The 12,055-nt window shown below is 40.8% G+C and overlaps 1 protein-coding gene across 2 annotated transcripts in view; it reads right to left on the bottom strand.

The window, feature by feature from the left end:
- Gpc6 (glypican 6) overlaps positions 1–12,055 on the bottom strand; it is a 1,071,516-nt gene that overhangs the window by 103,541 nt on the left and 955,920 nt on the right. For both annotated transcript variants that reach the window (XM_052732493.1, XM_052732494.1), the window contains exon 5: positions 10,307–10,437. In XM_052732493.1, the coding sequence (XP_052588453.1) occupies positions 10,307–10,437 (131 nt within the window). The remainder of the gene's footprint in view (positions 1–10,306; positions 10,438–12,055) is intronic.

The raw sequence follows: 12,055 nt of genomic DNA on the forward strand, positions 1-12,055 counted from the left end.
CCTTTAAGCTTTTTGGACAGCAATGGACCATGAATGACTAAAAGTAAAGAGAGTGAAGCATGAATGGGTTGGAGGGGTTACTGTGACTGGACTGGATTCACAGCTCAGTCAACAGCGTTGGTTGTATCACAATGGCAGGTGATTTGGACTCTTTACAAAGCTGCTGTTCCCAGCATCCTCTTTGTCTGGTCAAAGTCCTGGCCAGCAGCATTCCTTCATTGCAACAGCAGTATCCTTTTCCTGCTGGCAACCACCCAGGTCATCCAGCTCTAGCACAGAGCTGAAGGCCTTTTCTCAGTATGAAGTGGTGGCACTGGAGAGGTGACTCAGTGCTCACGAGTGCACATGCTGTTGTGGGGGGGGGGAGGCTGAGTTCGTTCCCAGCACCCACATTAGGTGGCTCATGACCATCAGTAAGTCCAGCTCCCGGGGATCTGATACCCTCTTCAGGCCTCTGTGGGTACTGCATTCATCTGTGCATACCCACACACAGACACACATATAACCAAGAATAAAGTAATTCTTCAAAGTGGTGACTGAGATGTGTGTTTGTATAAGTCTATTCACATATTAATACAGGAAATTTGTGAGAAACTTAAAATATTTCCAAAAACATTTCATCAAGTTAGTAGCAAGAAGAGTTACATATTACCAGTAAGTGAAACTTTTCCCCAGGGCGTAAGTTCACAATACTTCTTTTCTGGTTCCTAACAGCTTCCTGCTAATGTCTTAAGACCCGTATTCCTGGATACAACTTATTGATTTTGATAATTATTCTTTCTTTGGCTTAAAATCATTAGATTAATGATACAAACATTTCAGTTCCCAACTTTCCATTTTTATTTAGGTTGGCAAGTCTCTTCATGGATTGCCTTCTCTAAGAAGATGTCTTTTCACCCCATTATTTCAGAACAATCTCTTTTCTCCTTTGACCTGTCTTCCTGTCTTTCCTCTCCTCTCTCATCATCTTTCTTTCTATTTTCTTCCTGACTCGTGTTTTTCTTTCCTTAAAGATTGATTGCAGTGGTTCCCTGACCAACTTCTCTGGCAAACTCTAAGTCCCTGGATGGATTCAGCATCCTGTTAAGAGAATTCAGGATTCTGAATCAAGCCTAGTCATCAGCTTTTGTTTTGGTCATTTTTTACTGGCTTTGATTTTTTTCAAAAGCTGGCTGCCACGTACCATTCTAAGGTTTAAACAATTTACTTCTAAGGCTTAAACAGCTTGGTTCCAGGGTATCTGTCAGATGTATTGCATACTTCTTAAAATCTTTTCTTCAATAAAAACAAATTCTTTCCATTGACTTGAGACTGTTTTTTTGGTTTTGCATTCCTTACACTGCAGGATGTCTTGATATTCTTTCCAAATGAGCAGAGGGCAGAGTTTCAAGGAACTGAACATGACATATTTTATTGCATGGAGAGAGAAGAAGCCCCACTTCTCTCTGCCTAGCTAAATGATTATCTCACATGCTCTTGTTTGTTTATAAGGTTGAAAGAACTTCTTTAAGGTCACTTAGCAGGATATAAGTAAACACATGAATCATACCAGCCTGGTTGTGAACTGTTCATTCATCCCATGGTTCAACAAATAAATATATATTGAGTGTTACATTGGTCAAAATTAAGTGGCATGGATATGTCCCTGCTCTTGTGAGTGTTTGGTCAAGAGAGCAAGAATTGGCATGCTATGAGTGTAACGAGAATGCCCACAGGAACAATTAACCCAGACTGGAGAATCCAGGGAGCTTCCTAGAACAGCAGTGGTGTGCTGGGATAGGCTCCCATTGCTGATGAGGAGAATTGAGGCATTTCTAGTAAGTTTGAAAATCAGTTGCTAAACATGATCATTAAAAATTATGCTGCATATACTTAAAATTACACAAATTATGCTCTCTCTCTATATATATATAAAGTAAAAAGTTTCATATATATATAGTTTCATATATATAAACTTTCTACTTTCTAATCACTGCACTGTTATCTATGCTTTTGAGGGTTTTCATGCCAACCACACCTACAAGGCAGGACTACTTTATCACGGTATGTCATTCTGTGTTCAGTGACACTATGCCTAGGTTTTCAACCAGTCATAATATGGATATTTACACCAAGGAAATTGGCAAACTCTTCAAGCAGAAGCTTTTCCCACAGAGGCAAATCCTTTACAGGCACACAGGCTACCTGAAGCTGTGATTCTACCAGTGTTAGACCAGATCACAAATGCCTTAGTAGAAAGGAAGTGATTAGAACCAGGAAAAAGGCTATGTACTTATGAGAATGGGAAGAGCTTGTCTATGAGAAACATGGATCTCGGAAGACTTCTTAAGCAAGGCAGGAGGAAGTTGTGAGAAGATTTCTGTGAGACCCAAAAATTATATTTCTTTTGTTGCTCCTGACGACACATTGAGTATTGAGTTAAACTGAGTTTCACTAATCCATTCTTGAGTGTACTACTTTAAATATAATCTCATCCTTTGCCTTTGAAGTGAAAGAAAGTCTCCAGGTAAATTGCCCTACGTTAGAGATCATCAAGAGGTTTCCTTTATCATCAAAAGGGAAAATACAATTAGAATCTCTTTTTCAAAGAAAGAAAGAAAGCTAAAACTAGTTTTCTTCAATACTTTTCCTGTAAATCAGCACATTTGAGCTTTCATTTTACATTACGAAAACTGTGGTGCTTTCCCGGAAGAAAACCTGGTTCTGTTACAAACAGGAATAGGATACACACTGATTTCCTGCACAGAGGAGAGGAAATCAAAAAACACAAAGTGTTTCAGGGTTAGTATTCTCAGTGCCATGCTGCATGTGAGAATTGATGAACAGAACAAAAAGGTTTGAATTTATAAAAAAGTCAGAAAAAACCCAAAAGTCTGGAATAATGGAGGACACACCCCTTTCCATCATGGAGGACACAGCCTCTTTCCACTGAAAGAAAGCTGTAGAAATTAATAGGTCATGAAGCTTTGTAAACAGTGTGACCCATTTGCTTTTTCTTCCTCAGAGATCACATGAGAGGGACCAAACTATCCATCGATGGAGCAAACTAGTAAGAATAATGTGACAATGGCCTGAGGCCACCAAAATCCCCCCAAATCCCTTTGCTTTGGTAGAGACAAGAGGCACAGACTAGAACTGGGTTGTTGATGTAGTCACCAGCTGTAGCTAGAGTTTTCCTGCCTGGCCCACAGTCAGGACAAATCTCTCTCACCTGCCAGTCCCACAGCTGTCAGACCCAACCAAGTAAACACAGAAACTTATATTGGTTACAAACTGTATGGCCGTGGCAGGCTTCTTGCTAACTATTCTTACAGCTTAAATTAATCCATTTCCATTAATCTATACCTTGCCACATGACTCGTGGCTTACCGGCATCTTCATATGCTGTTTCTCATCTTGGCGGCTGGCAGTGTTTCCCCCACCCAGCTTCCTGTTCTCTCAATTCTCCTCTCTGTTAGACCCGCCTATACTTCCTGCCTGGCCACTGACCAATCAGTGATTTATTCATTGACCAATCAGCAACACATTTGACATACAGACCATCCCACAGCAACCAGCAACTTGGCATCCCCAGGATCCTGGTCTCAGAGATAGATATTTAGATCCTCTCTTTCTTTTGAGGTGGAACCTCTTCATTGAAAAGAATCAAACATCCATGGGATCAAATGTGAGATGGAGATGTTAAGTATTTTCTGCTCTTCGAAGCTAAGTTTAAGCCTCTAGACTCTTGGATGAATCAAGACCATAGTACTAAACTCTTCAGAAATTACCCATCACCGTTGTTTTTAGTAACAATTAAGAGCCTTAACCTTCTTGGGTGGTTTTGATTTGACATGCTCCATGCTAAGCACTTTACATGTACTGTAATGTTGTTCTGTTTAAATAACCTGTAAGTTGGGTTAGGGCATTCATTTTTAACATTGGTTGGTTGAGTTTAGACAGATAAACGATTTTCCCCAAATCACACAAATAGTAACAACCAGGTCCTGGGTCTGTCTGGTGTCCAACTCTAACCCACTGCTGCCATGTTTAAAGAATCTCAGAGTACTTTCAAACCAAGTTAAGGTATTTATTATTTCTTTTCTTTGTAAGGCTCTCTAGTGCTATGTTTTCACATTGCGAACTCAACCAAGTGAAACATATTATTTCTTCCATATGTGACACACTACGAACTTTCTCTGAATAATTTAAGAATGAACAAGATGCAACTTGTAGTAGTTGGAATGTAATTGACCCCCATAATCTTATAGGGAGTGGCACTATTTTAGGTGTGGCTTTGTTGGAGTGAATATGGTCTTGTTGGAGGGCTTTGAAGTTTCCTATGTTCAGGATATTGCTCAGTGTCTCAGCTGACTTTTTGTTGCCTGCAAGCTGTAGGACTTTCAGCTACTACTCCAGCACCACATCTGCCTGCATGCTGCCATGCTGCCTGCCATGATGATAATGGACTGAACTTCTGAAATTGTAAGCTACCCCAATTAAATGTTTTCATTTATAAGAGTTGATGTGGTCATGGTGTCTCATCACAGCAATAAAAACCCCAACTTAGACACAACTCTTGTTCTCAAATAATTTAGAATACTGGCCAGGAGAAAGGATGTAAAAAAAAAATAACCATAACATACTAACACTCTGATTTCCTTACAAAAACACCTACAATTAGGAACTTCCAAAGATGGAAAGAGAAAACACTGCTGGAGTAAAAAAGATAAATTCTAGGTAATGTCCTCCAGTAGAAAAGAAAATGTTTTCACCATTTGAATTCTTAAGACAGTGTTTATTCCTAATTCCCTGAAAGAGAAAAGGTACAGGGAAGAGAGTTGGAGAGGGAGAGCTGGGTGCTGGAAAAAGAAGCGTGCATAATAAGTAGAGTAATGCTTGTGAAAGTGAGAACCATTATACTAGAAAGGGGCCATTAGACAAAAAACATAGATGATGAAACTTAGACCCAATAGCTAGAGACAGAAGTTGTTATATTCTCTTTAATGTTCTTCTAGGTTTCTTGGTCTTCTTTTGACCAGCACATTCAGGAAGAATAGTCTAGAGAAAATTAAGTACCTTGGGGCTGTCTCACTCTTCTGGAATGGGTACCACATTCATCTATAATAGCTGTTAATTGAATATATGGCTTCAATTGGAATTTAATAAGTCTTCCTTCTTAATTTAGATTATATCCGACAAACCAATCTTCCTGAGTTAGGTTTGAAATTATTCCTAATACAGCTATCTAGTGAAATCAGTTTTATCTTCCCTGAGAGGATAAGGGGAAGATTATCAACACATCTGAAGTTCAAAGGCAGAAACCTGATTCAGGGAGCGCCTTCCCCCCATTTCTGTGTAGACTTTCCACCAATGCGCAGTTTTCAACTGCTTTCATTCGGGTGGGATACAGGGGCCTAGGAAGAGTTCTTCCTTGTCTGTCATGAAGATTGTAAAGCTGCTGAGTGTGATGTGTTTGCACTTGAACTAGCTACTTCTATGTCTCCTCCCCAGGTTTCCCAGAGTGCGACTGGCCAAGCTCCCTCATGCAGCGGGTTCTTCCAGTGTTGAGCTCATTTGGTCCCGGTGGGGAGATGCTTATAAAGGAAACTGTGGCATGCTGGGTGAATAGTTTTTCTTTTTGTACTGGACAGATCTGGCTGCATCCCAGCTCTGCCACTTGCTGTCTGACCTCAGAGTAACTGTTTAATCTCTGCAAATTTAACATTCCTTTTCAATGAACAAGTAAATGAATGCTTTTAAGGATTTCAGGGAGGATTTGAAATAAATACATAAATAAGGCACATAGAAGGAGACTGTGTCAGCAAAGCAAGGGTACTGTTTCTCTTCTACAGCGTTTCTTGTGCCTGGAGCATGCCATGGTATTTGTTGAATGGATATGGTCAGGGTTCAACCAACAGCCACTATGATGGCTTTCGCTGCCATTTGGAGGTTCTGTGCTTGAGGGGAAACAACAATGACAAAAAATTAATGTGTTGTGGTGCCCGTCCTTTAAAATATGTATGCATATACAGATACTTCACAAGGCGCAAAGAAATCTAGAGTTTCAAATCAGTGTCACCACTTAAGATAGAAATGCATATTATGATTTAGTTGTACACTTTGGCATAGCCAATATATTTTGTCAAAGGAATCTTGTATCTCACTCTCAACTGCCTCTCTGAGGACTGAGTAGGAGAATGAAAAGATTTGGTAGTGCCTACTACACACAGACCTTGTAGAAGACAGAGGCATGAATATCCATGGTGAGAACAGACCTTTTCACTAGTCTGTAAAACTTTCATTTACAGTCTCAATTATGAGGCAGAAAAGGATTAGTTCTCATTCCTCTAGATATGATGAGAACATTTAAGGAAAGACATCTCTTATCTTAAAGTAGTATGGTCATATGTGTGTGTGTGTGTGTGTGTGTGTGTGTGTGTGTGTGTGTGTGTGTGTATGTACTATTAAGACTCTAGGAAAGACTCAAAGAAATGAATACACTGGATAAGAGAAACATGTAATTAGAATGTATCTCTGCCTGGAAAGCTCTGAGCATCATAAAGGGAGCCCGGCAACGAGCTCGAGGTCTTCCACAGTTGGCATCTCGGTTTTATTAGTTTTTGCCACTGAACTTTCTCTACTTGATCTTTCTTGGAGAGCCTGGCTATTCCTTTTCCCTTTCTCTCTTCTCCTCTGTAACTCCTCCACTCATTTTTCTCTATGTCAAGCTTATCAGATTCACTCTTCTAATGCCAGTCCATTTATCATGCTCTCACTTTATGACCTTTCCTACTGCATGCTTTCGTGAGTGTAACCTACAGGCCTTATACTGTTTTTCTTCTTGATTATGGCATTTCTCACAATGTGTCATTTTTAAATATAGTCCTTAAAACAGCAGTGCTATTTTGATACAGTTAAGTAAATTCCATAAAAATGTCTCTTCCACATTTTGCTGATAAAAAGTCCCATCCCATTGACCTCTTAGAGAATTTTCTGGTAGACTACTTCATTTAAATTACACTTAATAATAATCTACATGCTTGAAATTTGCTACAAGAATAGATGTCTCAACACACACACACACACACACACACACACACACACCAAAACCAACCAACCAACCAACCAACCAACGAACCAACCAACCAACCAAACCAACCAACAACAAAAACAGGATGTGAAAGGCCAAGTTCTGCTAATTAGCTTGATTTAACATTTCTACAATGTAGACATTGTAAAACATCATGTGGTATTCTATAAATATATAGAATGCTTTTTTTAAAATAAAGATGTATTCATTGTAAAAGAGTATTGTTTCTTTCTTTTCTCTCTCTCTCTCTCTCTCTCTCTCTCTCTCTCTCTCTCTCTCTGTGTGTGTGTGTGTGTGTGTGTGTGTGTGTGTGTGTGTGTGTGTGTGTGTGTGTGTCAGGGTAGACAGGGTCTCAGATCTGGCCTAGAACTCACTATGTAGACCAGACTGGCCTCAGACTCATTGAGATCTTCCTATCTCTGCTTCTCAAATGCTGAGATGAAAGGTGTGTGCCATCACGCCCAACTGAATTTGGATAATGTGATGGTTTAAATGAGAATGGCCCCCATAGGCTCAGATACTCGAATGCTTGATTCCCAGTTTGTGGGAATGTTTGGGAAGGATTAGGAAACATGTCTTTGTTGGAGGAGGTGTGCCACTGGGGGTAGACTTTGAGAATCCATACCAAGCCCAGTCTCTTTCTCTGTCTCTTTGCCCACCTGTGTGTATGTATCTCTTTGTCTCTATGTCTGCCTCTCTCTATGCCTGCTGCCTCCTGTCTGTGGATCAGGATGTAAGCACTAATGCTCCAGTGCCTGTCTGCCTGTCACTATGCTGCTTCCATCATGATGATCACGGACTCACCCTCCCAAACTCTAAACAAGGCCCCGATTCAATGTTTTCTTTTATAAGCTGCCTTGGTTATGGTGTCTCTTCATAGCAATAGAACAGTAACTAAGGTAGTTGATTTCAAAGTTCTTCATGGTTTACTTAATAGAGTTTCCTTCCTTCCTTTCTTCCTTCCTTTCTCTCTTCTTCCACTCATCCCTTCCTCCCTCCCCTCTCCTCTCCTCACTTCCTTCCTTCTGAAATTAATTGTATAAGCATTTGGCCAAAGTTTCCATGCACCAGATCCTGGGCTGGGTTCTAGGTGCATAGAACACAACAGTGATCCTTGTCCCATGTGACTAATGATGTCAGAAGAAGGCTGATAGGGAGCAAGCGCCAAACATATGTATATTACTAGTCTGCAGTAGGTGCTGTGATAAATTGTCCAGATGGGGAATCACAAGTGGGATCTGCCGACAGGCGACAGGAGGGAGGAACGTTATAGGCAGAGGAGGCCACAAGAAGCTGAGACAAAAACCATGGAGCTGTGCATATCAGCCAAGGTACAAAGGCCTCTGGTAGGCAGAGGCAGTGTTGGGCTTTGGGTTCCACTCCAGATGTAAAAAGGAGTTGCCAAAAGATGAAGCAGAGGTGCTTTACTTTGTATTTGCAAACATCTCAATTACTAAATGAAGGGCAGATTTAAGAGGCTTTAAAAACGAAAGCCAAGGGACCAGTTATGAAGTAGGACCATAGGATGTTATCTATAGAGAAACTTTTTATCAAGGATTCTTGAAAAACCAAGTAGTAGAAACTTCATATCAAAATATGTTCACTCATTGGGGAACAAGGAGCATGTTCAGGCCACCAGTAATTGTCTGGTATTACATCGTTTATCTGTTTACATACTGCTTCCTCTGCTTCCTGTCTATCTTTCCTACTGAAAATAATATTTGGTGTAGGAACTGAGCCTGGTCCACTCTGGATTGCTGATAAATATTTACTAAATGAATTGGTGAAGTAACAGGCAGAAGAATGCCTGGCTTGAACTTGAGTGTGTGCAATGGAAACAGACATCTACTTCTGAGATGGGAGTGCTGGGCTCAGGCCACAGATACTACTGCTCACCAGTTTGTTTTGTCCTCTTCTCTAGGGCTATTTTTAACTTCCACAAGCCTAGCCCCCAATTACTCCAGCACTGCTGGGTTATGAGGCCTCTCAAAACAACTCTAATTGGTTTTTAGGTGATGGATTTGAGAGGAATGGATAGTTGCTTTTTTTTTTCTACAGTAAAGAAAGAAAATGGCCTTACATGGAAGCCCCAAATGTGCTATTTCCCCAACAGTTGATGGTAACTCAAACATCCTTCTCTACCTGAGTACATCAGGTTCATTAAAACCCAGAATCAGGCCTAGAAAACTCTAGGCTCTGCCACCTCCCAGAGAGAGAACGAAATGCAGGCCAGTCTTTCTTATCTTACCGTCTAGTTTACCCTGAGAAGCTCAACTCCAGTTTGATTCATGACAGTCAAGGAGGCCAGATAAAATATCATGGTTCCTCTCTGTGCCCCCATTTCTTCCCACTTTCGTGACTATATTTGAAATCTCTTTCACAAAGCATTTTTAAAAACTGAAATAAGCCGATCATGTAACCCGTGGCACATTTCAGTGGGAATGCTATCTCCCTGCCACCAGGTTGAAAGGGCTGAGGTGGATGCAGTTGTCAAGGTGATGCTGGTAGAGAGAAGAGAGGGTAGAAAAGAGGTGATGGAAGGCTATGCTCCAGACCTGGATGCAGACTGCTCCACTTGGCTCCAGGCAAGCCCTGCTTACGTCCATCTGGATGAGTACAAGCACAAACCCGGAACCTGCTGTTTGTCCCCCACAGCTCCAAGCTCAGGACCCTCTGTCTCATATGATTTATGGAACTCTGATAGTTTTTGCCTTATAATATGTGTTCAACTCTTATAAAGGAATATTCTCCCCCAAAGGCTCATTAATGGATGTTATACAGTTGTCTGCAAGGAAAGTCAAAGGTGGTGCTTGATTATTTACTACTGACCATATACATTGTGTGTCTCATCTACACAGGTGACGATATAATTAGAAGTTATGAGAGGACAAAGTGAAGGTGTACAGAAATTTCAAACATCAAACTAGAAAATCCCCCCAAATTGCTCACACATGTGAGAGATTAGACAGCCATACTTGGGGCTTACTGAAACTTTTAGGCAGCCAAAAATTTTGTCATGATTGAGTAGCTGCGAACTAAAAACTTACTCCCCCTCTCAATGCCATTTTGTTATACATTTTAAATGAAGAAGTAAATTTGTGGTTCAATAGGAGAAGCTGCTGGCAGTGTGCTAGGATTTATAATCCCTACCCACATACCTCATCACTCCATCTTTTTAGGTGACTGCACTGTACTATGTGCACACGTTAGGAGACACATTATTAATGGAAATACCTTCGCTGACACTTGCATGCTGTTTTCTTGCATGTTCATGATGGCTTCGGAGATCTTGACGTCTATTGGGTCCATGACTGACTCAATGTTGAACGGCCCTTCCAGTCGCTCTGCTACCAAGAGCATTGCATCTGTAAAATACAAGTGTGGTACTTATGTTTATATACTATATTATATATAATGTAAATTATATATTACATATTATCGTTACAAGCATTTATTTGAGAACAGGGCCCTCCAGGTTTTTAACTTCCATTCATACATTTATAGACAAGTAGCTGAAAAAAATAACCATTCACTCATAAGGCTTTATGTATTCAAATAAAATGGATGACTAAATCTTAAAATCATAATATACTTTATTTCATTTGAAGATTTAGGACTATTTCACACACATAGAACCATACCTGTAATATAAGAAAATCAGCCCAAAGGCAGTAAGTTAAACATATGTAGTTATCCTACAAGAAATGAAAACATTATTTGGTTACATATGAGCTACATTTTGACAATGGGTTTTGATCTCCATTATGGATTGAATCTGAAATCTCCAGATTATGTTTTATGGGCTAATGTTTTAAACAATAGGCCCTATGGTAGTTTGACTGAGAAACATTCCCCATAGTCTCAGGCATTTGAACACTTGGTCCCTAGTGGGTTGCACTATTTCTGGGAGCTGTGGCCTTGCGTCTTCCTGTCAGTTTACTCTCTCTACTTTGCACTAGCTGCTCAAGTTGTGAGCTCTCAGCCTCCTGCTGTCATGGCTACTGCTTGTTGCCATGACTCCCCTCCATGATGGACTCCTAGCCCTCCTGAACAGGTAAGCCCAAGCAAACTCTTCCTTCTACAAGTTGCTTCTGACTATGTTGTTTTGTTATAACTACAGGAAAGAAACTGGTATAGGGCCTCTGCCTGTGGAACTATTTTAAAGGCTGTGGAAGATGTAGGGCTTGAGGCCTGGGTGGTGGAAATTGGTGTCTTGAAGGAGTGCTGAGATCTTTGGCTGCTTCTGCTCTGGCCCGAGTTCTCTGCTTATTGTCTGCAGGATGCTCCTGTAGCCACAGACACAGCTGCTCTCACTAGCACATCTTCCCACCACGATGAGTTGAAATCCTCCTGAAACCATGAGCTGAGACAAGCTCTTTCTCCCTATGTTGCTTCTGTCAAGTTCCTGCCCACAGTGATGGGGAAAGAACCTAACGCACCTTCTTCTTTGGGAAGATGGGAAGGAGAACACTGAAGTGCTGACTTGTGAACTTGGACCAACATGTCAAGACCCAGCTGAAACACAGCTGCTGTGGGAAGCGTTTTTTGGATTTTACAAACACAGTCATGTTCTTGCTATCATTCTACCCAAAATGACTTTCTATTTATGTGTGTCAATACACTCTAGAGGGATGAAGGACATTTTTCTTATTTGGTTGGGAAATTGAGGCTGACTCTGACACGTAGCATGTGGTAACTTCTCAAAACTATCTGAGGGGTTGCACTGAATTAGATTGAGTTGGAAATGGATAGGGAAGCTGGTAATCACGACATAGAGACATGAGTTATGTGCTGGGAACCATTCTTCCCCTGTCTTAACTAGCTGGAAGATCATGGGTAAGTGAGGTCATTGGAGTGACTGCTGAAAAGAGTTAGTGTCTGTGGTGAAGGGGTTACCAGTGTTACCAGACCCTGGCCCAGCTTCCATTTTTGATGGCCAGAGCATAATTTTGTAATCCACTTTCTACCTGGAATGAGGAACAG

This window comes from Peromyscus californicus, unplaced genomic scaffold (assembly GCF_007827085.1).
Source record: "Peromyscus californicus insignis strain IS unplaced genomic scaffold, ASM782708v3 Scaffold_12__1_contigs__length_115047231, whole genome shotgun sequence".
In the NCBI taxonomy this organism is placed as follows: domain Eukaryota; kingdom Metazoa; phylum Chordata; class Mammalia; order Rodentia; family Cricetidae; genus Peromyscus; species Peromyscus californicus.